The sequence below is a fragment of the Oncorhynchus nerka genome, linkage group LG13 (assembly GCF_034236695.1).
Source record: "Oncorhynchus nerka isolate Pitt River linkage group LG13, Oner_Uvic_2.0, whole genome shotgun sequence".
Lineage (NCBI taxonomy): Eukaryota > Metazoa > Chordata > Actinopteri > Salmoniformes > Salmonidae > Oncorhynchus > Oncorhynchus nerka.
The window spans coordinates 21422242-21444318 of NC_088408.1; the positions used below are offsets into that span (position 1 = coordinate 21422242).

Genomic DNA, 22077 nt, shown 5'->3' on the forward strand with positions numbered 1-22077 from the left:
TATCATTGCTATGCGGAGGATACTACTTTTCTCCTTCCCCCCTTCTGACACCCAGGTGGCGACACGTATCTCTGCGTGCCTGGCAGATATATCAACTTGGATGTCGGCCCACCACCTCAAGCTCAACCTCGACAAGATGGAGCTGCTCCTCCCCCCGGGGAAGGCCTGCCCATTCAAAGACCTCTCCATCACGGTTGACACCTCCACAGTGTCGCCCTCCCAGAGTGAAAAGAACCTTGGCGTGACCCTGGACAACACCCTGTCATTCTCTGCAAACATCAAAGCAGTGACTCGCTCCTACAGGTTCATGCTGTACAACATCCATAGAGTATGATCCTACATTACACAGTAAGCGGTGCAGGTCCTAATCCAGGCACTTGTCCTCTCCTGTCTGGACTACTGCAACTCGCTGTTGGCTGGGCTCCCCGCCTGTGCCATCAAACCCCTGCAACTTATCTAGAATGATGCAGCCCGCCTGGTTTTCAACCTTCCCAAGTTCTCTCATGTCACCCCGCTCTTCCGCACACTCCACTGGCTTCCAGTCGAAATTCGCATCCACTACAAAACCATGGTGCTTACCTATGGAGCAGCAAGAGGAACTGCCCCTCCCTACCTTCAGGCTATGCTCAAACCCCACATCCCAACCAGAGCACTCCATTCTGCCACATCAGGTTTCTTGGCCCTCCCGTTTAGCCCAGTCCAAGCAATTCCTTGTCCTGGTACCCCAATGGTGGAATCAGCATCCCCCTGAAGCTAGGACAGCAGTCACTGCCAATCTTGTGAAAACACACCTCTTGAAACAGTATTTTAAATAATCCATCCTCCTCGCCTTGACCCCCCCCCCCCTACTTTATTGAGGCAAAATGTACTTTCTTTGCCTGTGGTTGTCCCATCTAGCTATTTTAAGATGAATACACTAACTCTAAATCGCTCTGGATTAGAGCATCTGCTAAATGACTCAAATGTAAATGAAATCCAAACGAAATCGAAATAGTAAATTAGAGAAGCAGGCAAACTGTTTCATTACGTCGGACTTTATAATGACTGGCACCAGAGACATTGAACAATTCTTCACGCTTTTCTGTACATTTTTGAAAATTTGAAAACAAGAATGTCCCATGGTGTAAATTGGCTTAGGCTACAAAGCGAGTGTTTTTCCTCCAGAATTTGAACCTTTTTATTTTACATAACAGTCAGTAGCAAGCGTATCATCAAGACCTCATCACTCTGAATGGTTTCAAAGGGAGATTGTGGTAACTGAATAATTTTCATAAAACACAAAATTGTATTTCAGTATTATTCCCACACAGTATTTCTTATTTATAATAATACATATGAAAAATAAAAAATATTTTGGGCGTATAGGGACTGTATTATATATATTTATAATATAGAGATGTTTATTGTCCTTCCCTGTAAAAAAAAAATGGGTCAGTCGACTCCCTGCCGCGAGATGTTTTTGTACTCTGCCACAGAACAGATTCGTGTCGCGCGGGCCTTTAATCGATAGCTTTGCAACAATCTTTCCAAAAGATGGTAGCTCACGGAATTAAAACAATAAAACGAAGAACAAGAACAATTGCCTCTATCCAAACTCGGATATACTAACATTCAAGTAACTTCCTCATAGTTTGAAAGGTGTAGCCTATCTCTTTTTTTCACTACTATTGCACTCGAAGGTTTACAAGAGCAAGCTCGCGCCAGTCGGATGAATTCGCCAAACCAGGACGAAGATGATGTGCCCGTTAAAGACCCGGTAAAATACGGAGAGTTGGTCATATTGGGGTGAGTAACGGTAGGCTATACGGATAAATTGTAGTTCATATCACTGTCTCGAAACTGAGCTAATAGTCGTAGTAGGACACTTAGGCTACCAGTCTACTATGTTAGCCTACTACAAAAAAAATGGAAAGGATGACGTGCGAGGCAGTTGAGTTCGGTTGGTTTAGGTCTACACAGAAAAACGTTGTCATTTACTGTGCTGTACAGAAAACGTATTGTTGTTTTGTAACATATTTACCCCACACATTGTGGGAGAATTATTGTGAAGTTTCAGGAGAACGAGCGCTAAGGACACGTTACAGTAACTTTGTAACACTTTAGGACAGATTTGATACACTGGTGGTTACATCAACAACATTGTTGCGTTGGAACTAATATACACTTTCGCCCAAAGGCGCTGAGCACAATAGCCTGTGTTACTTTGTAACAGCGCCTGGAGATAATCGTTATAATAAGTAGCCTACTAACGTTACATTGTATCATCATAAGCCCATACTGAAATTAGTAAGAAGGATGTAGCCTTTTTTTCTTCAATGGATGTCTGAGTGGGTGTAAAATCAGCACTCGATTGCATAGGCTGAAAATATCTGATGTCATACTATTCTGGATCTGTGAAGATCGCAGAATGTGGGACACTGGATGAAACCAAACCAACCGATTAAACTCAGCCTAACATATGCCACCACCATTGATGTGTGTGTATATATAGCTCACGTTCGTGTTTCACATAGGGGAATTAAATCAACAGACACACATTGGCCTATTGGAGCATTCAAAAATGGCTCCTTCATGTAGGCTGAAAACATATTATCCCAACACATACAAGACAGGATGTGCATAAGGGAGAGACAGACATTCAGCGTTTCCATCTCTGCCCAGTCTATAGTCCAGAGGATCAGTGGGTTAACTACTCTCTCATGTGCTCTCTTATACCCACACTTCCGTCCTGCTTCCTGTATACACGCCTGTGATGTGGTGACCCCATAATGCCCCTCTCTTCCCCTCTGCAGCCCTTTTGGACTAGACCATTGCCCAATCCAAAATCAACCCCTTGCCCTGACCCTGGCACAGATCTGAAAGGATTGGATAGGTGTGAACAGTATGGTTAATACAGCTCACTCTCTGTGGGGTGGCAGAAAGCAGATGTTTCCGTTTCTCAGGGATACATTATTTTCAACCTAACTTCTGTTTCCCTTGAAAAATGAGTGTGGGGACTCCGTTCAGGCATCTTTTTACACATGTTACGTTAGATTAATATATCTAGCCTACCACTTGTCTTCTGATAGGCCAGGGTGGAACTTCTGGCATATTGCATGTACATCTCCAATGCTCTCAGACCTACACAGATAACACAACATAAGGGTAGGTGCTAGGGGTTGATACAGTCTTGTGTTAACTACCGCTCCCGGCTGTAACCACATTATGCTTTCCCCCTCCAGAGACCGGGGTTCAATCCTTGCATCCTCCCTTCTCACACTGGACTGTCTTTCCCTCTCGTTTCAGTACTGTCTCAAAAAAGTGCAAAAAATATGTAAGGAGATGGCAGTTCCACTCATTTGAAAATAAACTGACTGACTACTAGCTCTAGTAATTGTAGATTGTCTAGTAATAGTATGGTCAAATCTCCACCTAGCCCCCGTGACAATGCTATCCATACATATGCTGCTGACCAATCATGGGCACTTGAATAATGATTAACTGGATGTAGCTAAAGGACAGACAGTGACAGAGAGAAAACAGCCATTGCTGACACAAGGTACTCAGTCTTCAGAATCAGAATACTCCTCTCTTTTGTAGTGAGAATAGGCCTGTAATTACACTGTAATGATTTAGGTAGAGGGAAAGGGGATACCTAGTCAGTTGCAAAACTGAATGCATTCAAACCGAAATGTGTCTTATGCGTTTAACCCAACCCCTCTGAATCAGAGAGGTGCGAGGGGCTATCTTAATCGACATCGCCGTCCAGGGAGCAGTTGTTGTTGGGGTTTAACTACCTTGTTCAATGGCAGAACGGCAGATTTTTCCACCTTGCTGGCTCGGGGATTTGATCCAGTAACCGTTTGGTTACTGACCCAACACTCTTACAATATTCGTCACACACCCCAGACCCAATGATGTTCTATGAAATGCTGAATGTTCTTCTCTGTTCTCTATATTGGATAACTAGCTACAGTATAATCTTGAGAGAACCCTCTCCTCGTCGCTATCAGACATCATGTGTACATTTTCACTAGCCTAGGTGCGTCCGTTTCTCTCTCAAGCTGATAACAGAGAGACACATCCATGCTTTTATTACAACCAAGCTTGACTACTGTAATGCTCTCCTGTCTGGTCTACCCAAGAAAGCCATTGGTAAACTGCAAAACATACAGAATGCAACAGCACAGGTACTGACCAAGACCAGACAGAGATCACACATTACACTGGTTTTAAGCTGTTAAGTAGTATCGTCTCGAGTCCGGTCTCAAGACCACATATTGAGTGTCCCGGTCTTGTCTCAGTGTCGACAAGAGGGCTACGGAGAACAAGGCTGACGTTTGTGTTTTTTGTTCATTCCTTTGCATTGTTTGTAACTTATTTTTTTACTTATATTGTACATAATGTTGCTGCTACTGTCTCTTATGACCGAAAATAACTTCTGGACATAAAAACTGCTATTACTCACCACGGACTGTCAGATTCCTCTTTTTTGCTCCTAGTAGCCGGGGACTTTAACGCAGGGAAACTTAAATCTTTCTTACCAAATTTCTATCAGCATGTTAAATGTGCAACGAGAGGGAAAACACTCTGAACCACCTTTACTTCACACAGAGAGATGCATACAAAGCTCTCCCTCACCCTCCATTTGGCAAATCTGACCACAATTCTATCCTCCTGATTCCTGCTTACAAGCAAAAATTAAAGCAGGAAGCACCAGTGACTCGATCAATAAAAAAAGTGGTCAGATGAAGCTGATGCTAAGCTACAGGACTGTTTTGCTAGCACAGACTGGAGTATGTTCCGGGATTCCTTCAATGACATTGAGGAGTACACCACATCAGTCATTGGCTTCATCAATAAGTGTTATCGACGACGTGGTCCCCACAGTGACCGTACGTACATACCCCAACCAGAAGCCATGGATTACAGGCAACATCCGCACTGAGCTAAAGGCTAGAGCTGCCGCTTTCAAGGAGCGGGGCTCTAACCCGGAAGCTTATAAGAAATTCCTCTATGCCCTCAGACGAACCATCAAACAGGCAAAGCGTCAATACAGGGCTAAGATCGAATCATACTACACCGGCTCCGACGCTCGTCGGATGTGGCAGGGCATGCAAACCATTACAGGCTACAAAGGGAAGCACTGCCTGGAGCTGCCCAGTGACACGAGCCTACCAGACGAGCTAAAGTACTTAAATGCTCGCTTCGAGGCAAATAACACTGAAACAAGCATGAGAGCACCAGCTGTTCTGGACGACTGTGTGATCACGCTCTCCGCAGCCGATGTGAGTTAGACCTTTAAACAGGTCAACATTCACAAGGCCGCAGAGCCAGACGGATTACCAGGACGTGTACTGCGAGCATGCGCTGACCAACTGGCAAGTGTCTTCACTGACATTTTCAACCTCTCCCTGTCTGAGTCTGTAATACCAACATGTTTTAAGCAGACCACCATTAGTGTCCAAGAACACTAATCAAATAAAATCAAATGTATTTATATAGCCTATCTTACATCAGCTGATATATCAAAGTGCTGTACAGAAACCCAGCCTAAAACTCCAAACAGCAAGCAATGCAGGTGTAGAAGCACTGTGGCTAGGAAAAACTCCCTAGAAAGGCCAAAACCTAGGAAGAAACCTAGAGAGGAACCAGGCTATGAGGGGTGGCCAGTCCTCTTCTGACTTTTCCCGGGTGGAGATTATAACAGAACATGGCCAATATGTTCAAATGTTCATGAATGACCAGCATGGTCAAATAATAATAATCACAGTAGTTGTCGAGGTTGCAACAAGTCAGCACCTCAGGAGTAAATGTCAGTTGGCTTTTCATAGCCGAGAGTATCTCTACCGCTCCTGCTGTCTCTAGAGAGTTGAAAACTGCAGGTCTGGGACAGGTAGCACATCCGGTGGACAGGTCAGGGTTCCATAGCCACAGGCAAAACAGTTGAAACTGGAGCAGCAGCACGTCCAGGTGGACTGGGGACAGCAAGGAGTCATCATGCCAGGTAGTCCTGAAGCATGGTTCTAGGGCTCAGGTCCTCCGAGAGAAAGAAAGAAAGAGGGAATTAGAGAGAGCATACTTAAATTAACACAGGACACCGGATAAGACAGGAGAAATACTCCAGATATAACAGACTGACCCTAGCCCCCCGACACAAACTAATGTAGCATAAATACTGGAGGCTGAGACAGGAGGGGTCAGGAGACACTGTGGCCCCATCCGATGATACCCCCGGACAGGGCCAAACAGGCAAACAAACATGACTGAAAGAGATGCAGAAATAAACATTTTGATTGAATCTTCATCAACAATTACAAGAATAACCTGTCCCAGAAAGCTGCACCATATGGTGGATCCCTTCCATGGTTATGTTATATGGGATTTATACCTTTTTTGTGTGTGAGCAGAGCAGTTAGAATGTAGTTGAGAACTGGAAGCAGAGCTGTGGGTCTAAAACTCCTCTCTCTTCACCAGTACATACCATCATGTTTCTAGTCACAGGCTGATATCTAGCAGTCACTGAGCCTATACGAATTGCCTATGGACAGGCGGGGTCAGGAGACACTGTGGCCCCATCCGATGATACCCCCGGACAGGCCAAACAGGCAGGATATAACCCCACCCACTTTGCCAAAGCACAACCCCCACACCACTAGAGGGATATCTTCAACCACCAACTTACCATCCTGAGACAAGGCCAAGGATAGCCCACAAAGATCTCCGCCATGGCACAACCCAAGGGGGGCCGCCAACCCAGACAGGAAGGACGCGTCAGTGACTCAACCCACTCAAGTGACGCACCCCTCCCAGGGATGGCATGGAAGAGCACCAGTAAGCCAGTGACTCAGCCCCTGTAATAGGGTTAGGTAACCTGTCTAAATGACGACCGACCCATAGCACTCATGTCAGTAGCCATGAAGTGCTTTGAAAGGCTGGTCATGGCTCATATCAACACCGTTATCCCAGAAACCCTAGAACCACTCCAAATTGCATACCGCCCTAACAGCTCCACAGATGACGCAATCTCTATTGCACTCCACACTGCCCTTTTCCACCTGGACAAAAGGAGCATCTATGTGACAATGCTATTCATTGACTACAGCTCAGCGTTCAACACTATAGTGCCCTCAAAGCTCATCAATAAGCTAAGGACCCTGGGACTAAACACCTCCCTCTGCAACTGGATCCTGAACTTCCTGACGGGACGCCCCCAGGTGGTAAGGGTAGGTAACAACACATCTGCCACGCTGATCCTCAACACAGGGGCCCCTCAGGAGTGTGTGTTCAGTCCCTCCTGTACTCCCTGTTCACTCATGACTGCACGGCCAGGCACGACTCCAACACCATCATTAAGTTTGCCGTTGACACAACAGTGGTAGGCCTGATCACCAACAATGACGAAACAGTCTATAGGGAGGAGGTCAAAGACCTGGCCGTGTGGTGCCAGGACAACGACCTCACCCTCACCGTGATCAAGACAAAGGAGATGATTGTGGAATACAGGAAAAAGAGGTCAGAGCACGCCCCCGTTTTTCATTGACGGGGCTGTAGTGGAGCAGGTTCAAGTTCCTTGGTGTCCACATCACCAACAAACTAACATGGTCCAAGCATCAAGACAGTCGTGAAGAGGGTATGACAAAACATATTCCCCCTCAGGAGACTGAAAAGATTTGGCATGGGTCCTCAGATCCTCAAAAGGTTCTACACTTGCACCGTTGAGAGCACTGGTTGCATCAATGCCTGGTATGGCAACTGCTCGGCCTCCGCGCACAAGGCACTACAGAGGGTAGTGCTTACGGCCCAGAGCATCACTGGGGCCAAGCTTCCTGCCATCCAGGACCTCTATAGCAGGCAGTGTCAGGGGAAGGCCCTAAAAAGTATCAAGGACTCAAGCCACCCTAGTCATAGACTGTTCTCTCTGCAACCGCAAGGCAAGTGGTACCGGAGGGCCAAGTCTAGGTCCAAGAGGCTTCTAAACAGCTTCTATCCCAAGCCATAAGACTCCTGAACATGTAATCAAATGGCCACCCAGACTATTTGCATTGCCCCTCCCCCCTCTTTTACACCGCTGCTACTCTCTTTTGTTATCATCTATGCATAGTCACTTTAATAACTCTACCTACATGTACATATTACCTCAACTAACCGGTGTCCCCACACATTGACTCTCTACTACATTGACTCTCTACTACTTATCAAGTATGTAGTACAGTAGAGTAGTCATGCCCAACGTAGTCTACACAATCGCAAGGCACGTGAAATATATTCACATGCACGCCGCACACAGCCTAGTTTCAGCAGAATATCATCTGCAGGCAGCAAGAAAGCAACTCACAGAAGAATGACATCGGTAGCTGGTGGGGTCGGAAAGACGTTTACAATTTAAGATATCTACCAGTAAATGTTAACTAAGGCAACGATGGGTATGCAAACCAAGTATTTAAAAAGTTTAGTCCAAAGTGTTGGTTAGTAGGCTATTTGTGATGTGTAATTGTCATCATGCACTGTTTGCATCAGGGGTGTAGACATGGATGGGCCTCGGTGGACAGAGGCCCATCCACTGGGGAGCCAGGCCCACCAAATCAGATTGATGTGATTTAAGCATTGTTGTGGACTTAGACCATCAAAAAAAATAATCTGGAAAAACTCACACAGGGTGCCTTTCCTTCGCTGGGCAGGCCAATTGGGAACTTTTTGGCAAAATCTGTGTATACCCACTTCTCCAGCCTGGCAGGTTGGCACGTTGGGCCAGTAACCAAAAGGTTACTTAATGACAAGGTAAAAAATCTGTCATTCTGCCCCTGAGCAAGGCAGTTAACCCACTGTTCTCCGGGTGCTGACGACGTGGCTGTCGATTAACTTCTTTGGGACCGGGGGCAGTATTTTCACGTCCGGATGAAAAGCGTGTCCAAAGTAAACGGCCTGCTACTCAGACCCAGAAGCTAAGATATGCATACACTCTGAAGTTTCTAAAACTGTTTGAATCATGTCTGTGAGTATAACCGAACTTATTTGGCAGGCGAAACCCTGCAAAAACCCTTTGTTTTGAGTTCACTCTTTTCAATGGGTTTTCATTGGGAATCCAGATTTCTAATCCACTTTCCTGTAGTTCCTATCGCTTCCACTGGATGTCAGCAGTCTTTAGAAATTGGTTGAGGTTTTTCCTTTGAGAAATTAAGAAGTAACACTGTTCAGAATGAGGCTCGAGGGAAGTGTACTCTTTGTTAGAGGCGCATGACCTGAAAGCACGCTCCACTTTGTTTTCCTCCGGTATTGAACACAGTATACCCCGTCTACAATTTGATTGATTATTAACGTTTAAAAAATACCTAAAGTTGTATTACAAAAGTAGTTTGAAATATTTTGGCAAAGTTTATAGGCAACTTTTGAAATGTTTTGTAGTGACGATGTGTTTTGGAAAGCTGTTTTTTTCCGGATCAAACCTGCTTTATAAATTGACATTTTGGGTATACATGGATGGAATTAATCGAAAAAAAGGACCAATTGTGATGTTTATGGGACATATTGGAGTGCCAACAAAGAAGCTTGTCAAAGGTAATGCATGTTTTTATATTTTATTTCAGCGTTTTGTGTAGCGCCGGCTACGCTAATTCTTTTGTTTACAACTCGTTCAGGTGGTTCAGGGGGGGGTGCATGCTATCAGATAGTAGCTTCTCATGCTTTCACCGAAAAGCATTTAAAAAATCTGACATGTTGGCTGGATTCACAACGAGTGTATCTTTAATTGAGTACCCTGCATGTGTGATTTAATGAAAGTTTGAGTTTTATTGCGTTTTATTTGAATTTGGCGCTATGCATTTCCCAAGGCTATTGGCCACTTGAGACGCTAGCGTCTCACTATCCCTAAGAGGTTTTAACAGGCTAACCAGCTCTGCTACGGCGAGTAAAATAAGGTGTTCTCTCATTTGTGTCTGGCAGTAGTTGGCTAGCTAGCTAGCTAGAAAGCTAGCCAACTTTAGCCAGTTAGCTTGGATGCTTGGTTGGGACAAGCATGCATTGGCAGGCAAGCTGCAGGATAAGTTTCAAAATGTAAGAGGACTCCCGTGGTGTTTACATATTTGCAGAAATTCATTCAGGTGGCTTTTGGCGAATGCGTTCTAATGATCTAAAGTTGCGCTGTTGCAACTTCCTGTAAAGACCCGTTCAAAGCGAATGTTAGCAGGCCCATGTGGCAAATGGCTTGTTTGTATAAAGGCCTACTGTTGCTCTGATTGGCAATAGCGCACCAGTCTGTGTAGACTCCGGTCCTGGACAAGACAGATGTTTTTATTCTGATTTATTTACTGCAGTGTCTATTAATTGTCCAAACGCACGGACGCTTTCCCACTCTATATTGTTAAAGAATTTTAACAAACATTCTAAGAATTTATGAAATTGTGAAAATGACCAAGTGGTCGCTTGTCAGATAATGTTTTTAAGAAGTGCCATTTTCTTCCTGGAAGTGTATATGAACAGATATTAATAAGATGTCATGTTGCTGAAATGCTGTCAGTTCCACTTTAAATGCAACAATGTTTCACACACAAGTTATTTTCAAACAGATGGGTAACGGCAAGCACGCTGCAATAAAAAAACACCGTTCCACTCACCAGGTGATGATCATTTGAAACGTAACTTCTTGTTGAACGTTATTCTTGAAAATTAAGAAGCTAAAAAAATTAGCAACAACATCATCTTCGATAACACCTGCTGCAGCCCCTGCAAACTAGTCGACAACAAAAGCTAGCTAGCTAGACCGTGGGAAAACTACTGCTCGCTTTTGCCGTCGTGACCTGTTGGCCTTTAAGAATTCAGAGGTTTCCATAGGTTTTTGTTAATGGTTCCACCCATTCAGTCAAAATGTGATTGGTTGATTCTAATGTCATGCCAAAGTTTTGCCCTGATACAGTTGAATGGCAGATGGCTTTATCTAGCTTATGATGGCCTAGCCAATGGCTGACTTGGATATCTAAACTCAGCAAAAAAATAAACATCCCTTTTTGAGGACCCTGTCTTTGAAAGATAATTAATAAAAATCCAAATAACTTAACAGATCTTCATTTTAAAAGGTTTAAACACTGTTTCCCATGCTTGTTCAATGAACCATGAACAATTAATGAACATGCACCTGTGGAACGGCCGTTAAGACACTAACAGTTTACAGACTGTAGGCAATTAAGGTCACAGTTATGAAAACGTAGGACACTAAAGAGACCTTTCTACTGACTTTGAAAAACACCAAAAGAAAGATGCCCAGGGTCTCTGCTCATCTGCGTGAATGTGCCTTAGGCATGCTTCAAGGAGGCATGAGGACTGCAGATGTGGCCAGGACAATAAATTGCAATGTCCGTACTGTGAGACGCCTAAGACAGCGCCACAGGGAGACAGGACAAACAGCTGATTTTCCTTGCAGTGGCAGACCACGTGTAACAACACGTGTGGGTGGGACAGGTACAGGTATAGGATGGCAGCAACAACTGTCCGAGTTACACCAGGAATGCACAATAGTCTGAGAGAGGCTTGACTGAGGGCTTGTAGGCCTGTTGTAAGGCAGGTTCTCACCAGACATCACCGTTGCTGGACCAGACAGGACTGGCAAAAAGTGCCACTGACGAGTCGCGGTTTTGTCTCACCAGGGGTGATGGTCAAATTTGCGTTTATTGTCGTTGGAATGAGCGTTACACCGAGGCCTGTACTCTGGAGCGGGGTTGATTTGGAGGTGGAGGATCCGTCATGGTCTGGGGCGGTGTATCACCGGACTGAGCTTGTTGTCATTGCTGACAATCTCAATGCTGTGCGTTACAGGGAAGACATCCTCCTCCCTCATGTGGTACCCTTCCTGCAGGCTCATCCTGACATGACCCTCCAGCATGACAATGCCACCAGCCATACTGCTCGTTCTGTGCGTGATTTCCTGCAGGACAGGAATGTCAGTGTTGTGCCATGGCCAGTGAAGAGCCCGGATCTCAATCCTATTGAGCACATCTGTTGGATCGGAGGGAGAGGGTTAGGATCAGAAATATCCGGGAACTTGCAGGTGCCTTGGTGGAAGAGTGGGGTAACATCTCAAAGCAAGAACTGGCAAATCTGGTGCAGTCCATGAGGAGGAGATGCACTGCAGTACTTAGTATCTGGTGTGGCCACCAGCTGCATTGACTGCTACTTTTGATTTTGACCCCCTCCCTTTGTTCAGGGACACATTATTCAATTTCTGTTCGTCACATCTCCTTGGAACTTGTTCAGTTTATGTCTGTTGTTGAATCTTATGTTCATACAAATATTTGCACATGTTAAGTTTGCTGAAAATAAACACAGTTGACAGTGAGATGATGTTTCCTTTTTTGCTGAGTTTAGATTTATCTCCACAGAGACCAGCAAAGAACTGCTGATTGGACTTTTTTTTTCTCTTCCTCTTTTTCTCTTTCTCTTCAGTGTTAACCCCCGAGATTAAATCAGAACATCTTTGAAAATAACATAATTATTATCATTAATATATTGTTATAATCATTATTTTTTAAATCCTTAGCCCTTCTCTGAAGGCGTAGATCCATTGTTTACCACTGTGTTTGGGTTAGTAATAATTTGTAGAGCGGCTCTATTTTCCTTCAGCATTCCCTTTTGCACTATTTTGAATGTCTAAAGAATCTATATGTTCTGAAATACTTGACATTTTCAACTCTTATGGTGCTGATTTGATAAAATTACAATCATGGTCTTGAATTGGACTGGCATTTTTCTGGTCTGTCGTGACTCGGCTTGGAACCCTTTTCCCCGTCCCAGTCACGGTGTGGTTTTAAGGTCTCTGCACTGGCTGCCAGTGAGTTTTCAAATTAATTAAAGATGATTCTATTGGTTTTTAAATCAATCCATGAATGTGCACCCCAATAAATGTTAGACATGCTATTAGGTTATGTACCCAGTAGGTCCCTCCAGGTCCTCTGGCACTGGCCTTTTAACTATCCCATAGCCTAGGACCAAGAGGCATGGAGAGGCAGCCTTTAGTTATTATGCCCCAGGCTCTGGAATTGCTTGCCCGAGAAGCGGAGGGGGGCTGAAACTGTGGACACATTTTCTTAGCTATGCTTTTCCTTAGTGTGCTTTTTAGTTGTTCAATTTGTCATAGTTAATTTTTTTATATTATATTTGCTCTGTAGTAAATATTTCAGCTTGTCTTTTTGTTGTTTTTTTGTTTTCCTGTAAAGCACATTGCGTTGCATTCCATGTTTGAAATGTGCTGTATAAATAAATATGAATTTGATTATATCCTGCTGCGATGGAATGATTTGCCAGGTACACCTTAAGGATCACATGCTCTGCAGTCTCTGCCTGTTTATCTCAGTGCAGGGCATGTGAGGTGATGTGATGTCTGTTCTGCAGTGAGTCCCTGTCTGCTATCTCTCCTTCATTACCTTAGTTACACTGGGCTGAGTGGGCTCTGTGTGCTAGCCTGTGTCTTCTCTTTCTCTCTCACACTTAACGGTTTGGGTCTCACTGGCGTCCCTTCTGGATGGTTAAGCATTGTACCTGTACTACCATTACTGTACCTCAATCTCATCTCCTAAAGTTAGCATTTTCTTCTCATTTAACTTCTCAAAGTATTACCATACAAGACTTTGCTGCTATCGCTTGCCTTTCTCTCAGCAGAGGGAGTGAATATTTCATATTGTGTACAATGTGCTGCCGAGGTGCATATGCGTGACGCTGTCGGACCAGAACTGGCCAGGTCAAATGTATCTCATCGAATCTCAACCCTCTCATCTTTTTGGCTGCGGTCCAAACACTTAAAAGCCACCCTATCCCTTCAGCCTCAAATTAAGTGGACACTTAATGATGATGACATATCATTACATTTGACGAGTTTACACTTGCAGGGCAAGGGGCGAGGGAGGAAGGAATGATTTTTAAATTGACCACCCTTAGCCGGAAATTAGTCACTGGTTCATCCTGCGATGATTGTGTTTTCAGCCACCGGTAGCTTGTGGGTACTTTATATGCACAACAGTCAATTATGAGTGCATGTCTACTTATATTAAATATGTAATTATTAATATACGCCTACTGTACGATAGCTATCAAGTTAATTAGCTAGCTAATGTTAGCCTGCCTAGCTGGAAAAGGGAAATGTTTTATTTCCACATTTTCCAAACAAAAACATATTTACTTTTTCCGAGACATGTTTGTGCCGTCATGTGCATTTAGTAGCACCATATCTATCTTATTTACATTCGTTTTTACTTACATTAGTGTCGTGTCTTTGGCTATGCCAGATTAAGTGATATGACATGCTATTCTATAAAATCCTTTCTCTATAATTAATATTACCTGATTGAGCTAATCATGTAAATGTAATTAACTAGAAAGTCAGGGCACCACGAAATAATAATTATAGAGCAGTTATCTTCCGAAGAAACTCTTAAAGATCTAGTAATATTTTACACCAATAGCAGTCAATATTAATCGTCACCTTATTTCAGTCTCATCTGAAAGTTGTAAATTCTTCACGAACCCTGGCTAACAAGTTGAATCAGCAATACAAAATTGGGTTTAATTATTTATTTACTAAATACCTAACTAATCGCACAGAATGAATCATACCTTCATTACAAATTATGTCATGAAGGAAAACGTCCCTAGCGGACGGAACAGATATGACCGCTGGTTACACAAAGAAAAGGGGATTGGGTTTGAGTGAAAGAGCGGGTAGACTTGAGGAACAAAGGGAGAAGCTATGTCTCTATCTAGGTAGCTACTCTATTGTAAATACAAAATCTTATGCATTCTAAATCACCGCCCATTTGGAAAAGGAAAATGCAATAAATATTTACTCTGAGCTGCGCTTCAATAGGTTGGTGGTAGATGGAAGGTCGTGTTGCCCAACAGAGTCCTTTGAAGAGTGTCTTTGGTGGTGGATGGAAGGCCGTGTTGCCCAACGGAGTCCTTTGTCCTTTGAAGAGTGTCTCTGGTGGTGAACGGGATACGTTGTAGTGTCGTCGTTGTGTGGTAGATGGGAATACTCTGTCCGTCCTTTCCTAGCCCACGTTTACAGCGGCCGCTGCGAACTCAACGGCTAGGAGGTATCACTTCTGTAGCGAATAAGAGTTCAAAGTTCATACCATTCGCAACCAAAGCTCACGCTGAGGTTTGTTTTGTTCTGTAGTTATTATCTGAATTCTTCTGACATCGGACCGTCGTCCTAATGTACCCGGAACAGAAGGTTACATTTTCGTCAAGGGCTTATATAGTGGAGGGAGAGAAGGCTGTGTTTCATAGTTTATAACCCATGTCTCTTCACAGGGGCAGGCCACTGATTGAGCAGAGCTCTAATCTTATGAAAACCCAATTCTCTCATTTGGAAGCTAAAATTACATTTAATCTTTTCACAAATAGTTTTATTTAAATTGCATTTAAATTGCACAACAATTCCATGTGAATCTGATAACTATAATGTGTAGACTTTCCCAGATACAGTTTATGTCATCCTGTCATCAGTCATAATGTCTCAGATGACAACCGAACTGACATCATATTTATTAAGTACAGACGCATATTTTCAACTGGTTCTATTACCGAAATATGGTTCCTTTCCCTCCACTTGTTTGATGTTCCCAGACTCTCTATGTTTAACAAAGGCTATTCAAGAGTCCCTCAGTAGTCAGAGAGAGGGAAGGGAGAAAGGTATTTATGGGGGGGGTCATAAACCTTACCCACAGACCAACGTCATGACACTAGTATGTTGACTTCTCCATTCATGTTGTTTTTAAGTTTACACTGACTTTTCTTAGCAGATGTACAATCGTCGCAAATTGAATTATGGGGAGTTTCAGGCCCGGGAGTGAACATTATTGTGCACTCGCAAAGCCGACTAAAAAACGAAGACTGAGGGGCTTACGTTGAAAACGTCCCTTGCTTGGCTAGTCATTTGTACCGCCCTCCAAGATGGTGACAGGGATTCCCCCAAGGGCATAAGGCAAGGATAAGTGGACGAGGGTGTGTCTTTTTAAGTGTTTGGACCGCAGTCTTTCTGTATCCCTCTTCATGACCTTTGCCCTGTTCTCCTTCTGCCCCCCCCCCCCCTCTCCCTCATGTCCACCCCCTTTCTTTCTGCCCTCTCTCCCTATATTTCTCTGCCCTCTCTTCCTGCTCTGTCTCTTTCTGGTATATTTCTCCTCTTTCTGCCCTCTCCCTGCCCTCTTCCTCCTCTCCCTTCTCCCTCAGCTCTGTCCTAATGTGACACAGGGTAATTGTACAGGTAGCAGTGTGTTCCCTTCAGCTGTCCTCTCCTCAGATCTCATGACAGGGCCGCCCTATTCTAACACTGGGAAATGGAAAGATATTGGTTTGTCTGGTCTGGTCTAACACTGGGAAAGGGAACGATCTTGGCTTTTCTAGTCAGGTCTGGTTTAGAACTTAAATTATTCTAATCGTCCAGGAAGAGTAGCTACAACTTAGGGATGGAGGGAGAAAGAGCGGGAGAGTTGATTTGGAAGCAGAGTTGATGTCCCCTCACAAAGGGCTTTGTGCCCACTGGGCATCATCCGAATAGTCTTTAATAGGTACAATACCGCTGATTAGCTGAAAGCTAAAACCAGCATGCGGCCCTGTCTGTGAACTCCTAGCATGACAGCGCAGCTCCACTCTGTTGCCCAGGAAGCTAGAGACTAGGCACAAAGAGTTTAGGTTTGAACAATCAGCTGAGATGTCAGCACTGTTCCACTTAGGCTAACGCTTACTCATCCACTCTTTCTCTTTCCATCTCTTGCTTGCTTACACACACATACACACACACACACACACACACACACACACGGAATACATTTTAATTGGTATTTCAGTGTAAAGAGGGTTCACACAGTAACCACACTATTCTAAGCTGCCTGTCAGTGAATTGGGCTCATGTTGTACTTACCAATGGATGAGCAGGCAGTTGTACAATACATTAGTTGTCTGTGAGGAATGAGTGGTGGGTGTGATAGGCTAGCATAATAAAAGGGATGTTTAATTATGTGGCAAAGTATGCCTACAGGCATCCAACTGCCAAAACAAAAGAGCCTAATGATCAGTATTGATTTGCGATATCAACTGTCTTCAATGATCACATGAGGTGAATGGGATACATGGGGTATTCCCTTTCGCTAATTATGTAGCCTCTCTGTGTACTTGTTTTTGTGTTCTCTGTAGGTACAATGGTTCTCTGCCCAGTGGGGACAGGGGGAGGAGGAAGAGCCGCTTCGCTCTGTACCGGAGGACCAAGGCCAACGGAGTCAAACCCAGCACTGTTCACATCCTCAACACACCACACGACAGCAAGGTGTGTGTGTGATGTTACCATAGTCTTCCTATGGTGGGAAATTCTGTTCTCATGGTAACCTACAGTAAGAGTGGACAGGGTAAAAGGATTATTGCTGTGTCTGTGTCCGTGTGTGATTGCAGGCAGTCCACAGCAGAGGGCAGCACAGCATCTCCTTCACTCTGTCCCGCAACCAGACAGTGGTGGTGGAGTACTGCCACGACAACGACACTGACATGTTCCAGGTAAACACCACAACAAGGGTTTCATTTAGGCTAAATACCAGAATGATGCCAGCTTATCTAGAGAACACTGAGTTCTTTGTCTTCCATAACCAGGAAGAACAGAAAGAGGGGTTGCTACCACTTTCCCTTTTTGAATAGATAATTGAAGGACTTGGTTATTATTTATTGCTTCTGCTATGTGTATACCACGTCCTCCAGAGTTTCTATTGGATGCTTAATTTTGACTCGGATGCTGGGTATACTCTGAACCATCAATGGGCTTGGCAATCCCACACCAAACCCCTTACTGTACTGAAAGAACCACATCACACATTACAACCGCAGGGGAACGTGATGAAGATTCAGTTCTGAAAAGATGGCTGTTGGTGGCCAGCTGAGAACAGGGACCCAGATACATTCAAAGCATGGAGAGGGGTGTAGAACTATAAATACATGTACTTGTATCTTAAGTGTTTTATCACAGGTGGTTAATTTAATATGAGTAACTACACACAGCTTGAAAATAAATGTTGCTGGATGTTACTGCTATTTTTGTGTGAAAGATAAAGTATTGGTAAGTCATAAGCACAACAGGATCCTTCAAGTCCTGGAATAATTAACAAGCTAAAGAAAAGCTCAAATCATCAATAAAACGAAAGTCATGACTTGACATAAAATATTACTTTTAGCTACTAGTAGAGCAAAGGGCCTTAAAATTGCTTTCCAATCGAACCCTGTTCTGAACACAATAAAGATCCCATGTAATGTTTCTCTCCGTCTCACTCGTTTCCCTGCAGATTGGGCGCTCCACAGAAAGTCCAATAGACTTTGTTGTGACGGACACTTCAGGAGAGGGGAAGGAGGGTGAGGACCCCTCGGTGGCCCCCAGCACCATCTCCCGCTTCGCCTGCAGGGTGGTGTGTGAACGCAACCCCCCCTACACCGCACGCATCTATGCCGCTGGCTTCGACTCCTCCAAAAACATCTTCCTAGGGGTTAGTGTGTAGCACAGGCTCGGTAGAGAGACCAAATGGAGAGATGTATGGGCACAAACCCACCATCGCTGGACCAGACAGTTGGATGTCAGTTGAAAATGAGTTGGAGAAGAATCACACTTCGTTATGGCCAAATTCAATAGGCACAAACGAGTGTGTTCCTATTGGACAGGTGCCGGCAGTACCTACCTACATTTTTTCCCTCTACTGAATGCAATAGATACAAATAACCAAGCTTCTGTTCTCTCCCAATTTTCTTCCTTTTCTTCTTCTTCATCATCTCCTCCTCCTTCAGGAGAAAGCCACTAAGTGGAAGAACCCGGATGGCCACATGGATGGTTTGACCACCAACGGGGTGCTGGTGATGCACCCCGAGGGCTTCCCTGAGGACAGCAGACAGGGTCTATGGAGGGAGATCTCTGTATGTGGGGACGTTTACGCCCTCCGAGAGACACGCTCCGGACCCAGCCGAGGAAAACTGGTCAGTACTTAAGCCACAAGAGGCACAACCAGAACTCTGCCCCAAATGGCACCCTATTCTATATATGTTACCCACCGGCTCGATTCGGTCTCATGTAGCGAAATTTGAAATTGTGTTTTTTACATTGGATAAAAGTAGAGATTTAGAGCTACAAAATGGTATATCATACACTACAGTTGAGAAACAATGGGAAAGTAATTCTGCTTTGAAAGTTGATAAACTTGTAACCTCACTTTTGAGAAAATGGCCCTTGAGTGTTTTGGTACCTACTGGCGAGCTCTTCTTTGTTTACACCCATTTAGCATCGTTAACACACTCTTAAGCTTTAGCCCCACCCATCTCTGACCATTTTGCTCGCACTAGTAGATCTGCTTGGGCTGTTTTTATCTTATCCAGAGTGTTGGTGACTGCAACTGTGCTGCTGGCAACAATTTACTTGTGCTTTTTTTTTGCCAACGTTTACTGACACCGGCCATATTGTTGTTGGGCATTTGTAAATTCATCAGTTATTCTGCACTCAGGCACACTCAGACGAGAGTGTTCTGAAATCGGAGTAGATGGCCAGAACAAATTTACCAGCTACGTCTATCGACAATTGTTGCAGTGACATCATAAACATTCTATGGAAATAGTTACTTGCATAGTGGAGTTTTTAGACATGTAGCTAAACAATGGACCATAATCCCAACTCGTGACATTACTACCCTGCATGAATCTGCAGGTAGCTAACCTACCAGGTTCGACTTTCTAACCAAATTTGAAAGTTGTAATATCTGAAAAGGTAGCTAGCTAGACTCTTTAAAAAAAAAAAAATTTAACCTTTATTTAACTAGGCAAGTCAGTTAACCTGTTGCGACGAGCAATCCCGTATCCGGGATCCTATTTATAGCCTCAAGCTCATTACCATAACGCAACGTTAACTATTCATGAAAATCGCAAATGAAATTAAATAAATATATTAGCTCTCAAGCTTAGCCTTTTGTTAACAACACTGTCATCTCAGATTTTCAAAATATGCTTTTGAACCATAGCTAAACAAGCATTTGTGTAAGAGTATTGATAGCTAGCATACCATTAAGCCTAGCATTCAGCATGCAACATTTTCACAAAAACAAGAAAAGCATTCAAATAAAATCATTTACCTTTGAAGAACTTCAGATGTTTTCAATGAGGAGTGTCTCAGTTAGATAGCAAATGTTCAGTTTTTCCAAAAATATTATTTGTGTAGGACAAATCGCTCCGTTTTGTTCATCACGTTTGGGTAAGAAAAAAACCCAAAAATTAAGTCATTACAACGCAAACGTTTTTCCAAATTAACTCCATAATATCGACAGAAACATGGCAAACGTGGTTTAGAATCAATCCTCCAGGTGTTTTTCACATATCTATCGATGATAAATCATTCGTGGCAGTTGACTTTCTCCTCTGAAGAGAGCATGGACCTGGAGATTACGCAATAATTTCGACGGAGGACACCGGGCGGACACCTGGTAAATGTAGTCTCTTATGGTCAATCTTCCAATGATATGCCTACAAATACGTCACAATGCTGCAGACACCTTGGGGAAACGACAGAAAGTGCAGGCTCATTCCTGGCGCATTCACAGCCATATAAGGAGACATTGGAACACAGGGCATTCAAAATCTGGACCATTTCCTGTATGAAATTTCATCTTGGTTTCGCCTGTAGCATTAGTTCTGGGGCACTCACAGATAATATCTTTGCAGTTTTGGAAACGTCAGAGATTTTTTCCCTCCAACGCTGTCAATTACATGCATAGTCGAGCATCTTTTCGTGACAAAATATCTTGTTTAAAACGGGAACGTTTTTTATCCAAAAATTAAAAGAGCGCCCCCTATCTCGAAGAAGTTAAGAACAAATTCTTATTTACAATGATGGCCTAGCAAAAGGCAAAAGGCCTCCTGTGTGGACGGGGGCCTGGGATAATACAAAATACAATATAAATACAGGACAAAACACACATTACGACAAGAGAGACAACACTACATAAAGAGAGACCTAAGACAACAACATAGCAAGGTAGCAACACAACATAATAACAACATAACAACAACATGGTAGCAACACAACATGGTAGCAGCATAAAACATGGTACAAACATTATTGGGCACAGACAATAGCACAAAGGGCAGAAGGTAGAGACAACAATAGAACTGTCAGTAAGAGTGTCCATGATTGAGTCTTTGAATGAAGAGATTGAGACAATACTGTCCAGTTTGAGTGTTTGTTGCAGCTCGTTCCAGTTGCTAGCTGCAGCGAACTGAAAAGAGGAGTGACCCAGGGATGTGTGCTTTGGAGACCTTTAACAGAATGTGACTGGCAGAACGGGTGTTGTATGTGGAGGATGAGGGCTGCAGTAGAAATTTCAGATGTGGGTAGTGAGGCCTAAGAGGATTTTATAAATAAGCATCAACGAGTAGGTCTTGCGACGGGTATACAGAGATGACCAGTTTACAGAGAAGTATAGAGTGCAGTGATGTGTCCTATAAGGAGCATTGGTGGCAAATCTGATGGCCGAATGGTAAAGAACATCTAGCCGCTCGAGAGCACCCTTACCTGCCAATCTATAAATTATGTATCCGTAATCTAGCATAGGTAGAATGGTCATCTGAATCAGGGTTAGTTTGGCATCTGGGGTGAAAGAGGGGCGATTACGATAGAGGAAACCAAGTCTCGAATTAACTTAAACCTACAGCTTTGATATGTGCTGAGAGAAGGACAGTCTAGCCATACTCCGAGTACTTGTATGAGGTGACTACCGCAAGCTCTAAACTAGAGGTCGACCGATTATGATTTTTCAACGCCGATACCGATTATTGGAGGACCAAAAGAAACTATACCGATTAATCGGCCGATTTCAACAAAAAAAATTATATATATTTGTAATAATGACAATTACAACAATACTGAATTAACACTAATTTTAACTTAATATAAAACATCAATAAAATCAATTTAGCCTCAAATACATAATGAAACATGTTCAATTTAGTTTAAATAATGCAAAAACAAAGTGTTGGAGAAGAAAGTAATATGTGCCATGTAAAAAAGCTAACGTTTAAGTTCCTTGCTCAGAACATGAGAAC

The 22077-nt window shown here is 43.6% G+C and overlaps 1 protein-coding gene across 1 annotated transcript in view; it reads left to right on the forward strand.

Moving 5' to 3' along the window:
* Positions 1 to 1480: 1480 nt before the first annotated feature.
* LOC115139199 (E3 ubiquitin-protein ligase pellino homolog 2-like) overlaps positions 1481 to 22077 on the forward strand; it is a 29072-nt gene continuing 8475 nt past the window's right edge. Inside the window, exons 1-5 of the mRNA XM_029676339.2 lie at positions 1481 to 1785; positions 17161 to 17290; positions 17413 to 17514; positions 18291 to 18488; positions 18784 to 18969. Coding sequence (XP_029532199.1) covers positions 1709 to 1785; positions 17161 to 17290; positions 17413 to 17514; positions 18291 to 18488; positions 18784 to 18969 — 693 coding nt within the window. The 5' untranslated portion in view covers positions 1481 to 1708. The remainder of the gene's footprint in view (positions 1786 to 17160; positions 17291 to 17412; positions 17515 to 18290; positions 18489 to 18783; positions 18970 to 22077) is intronic.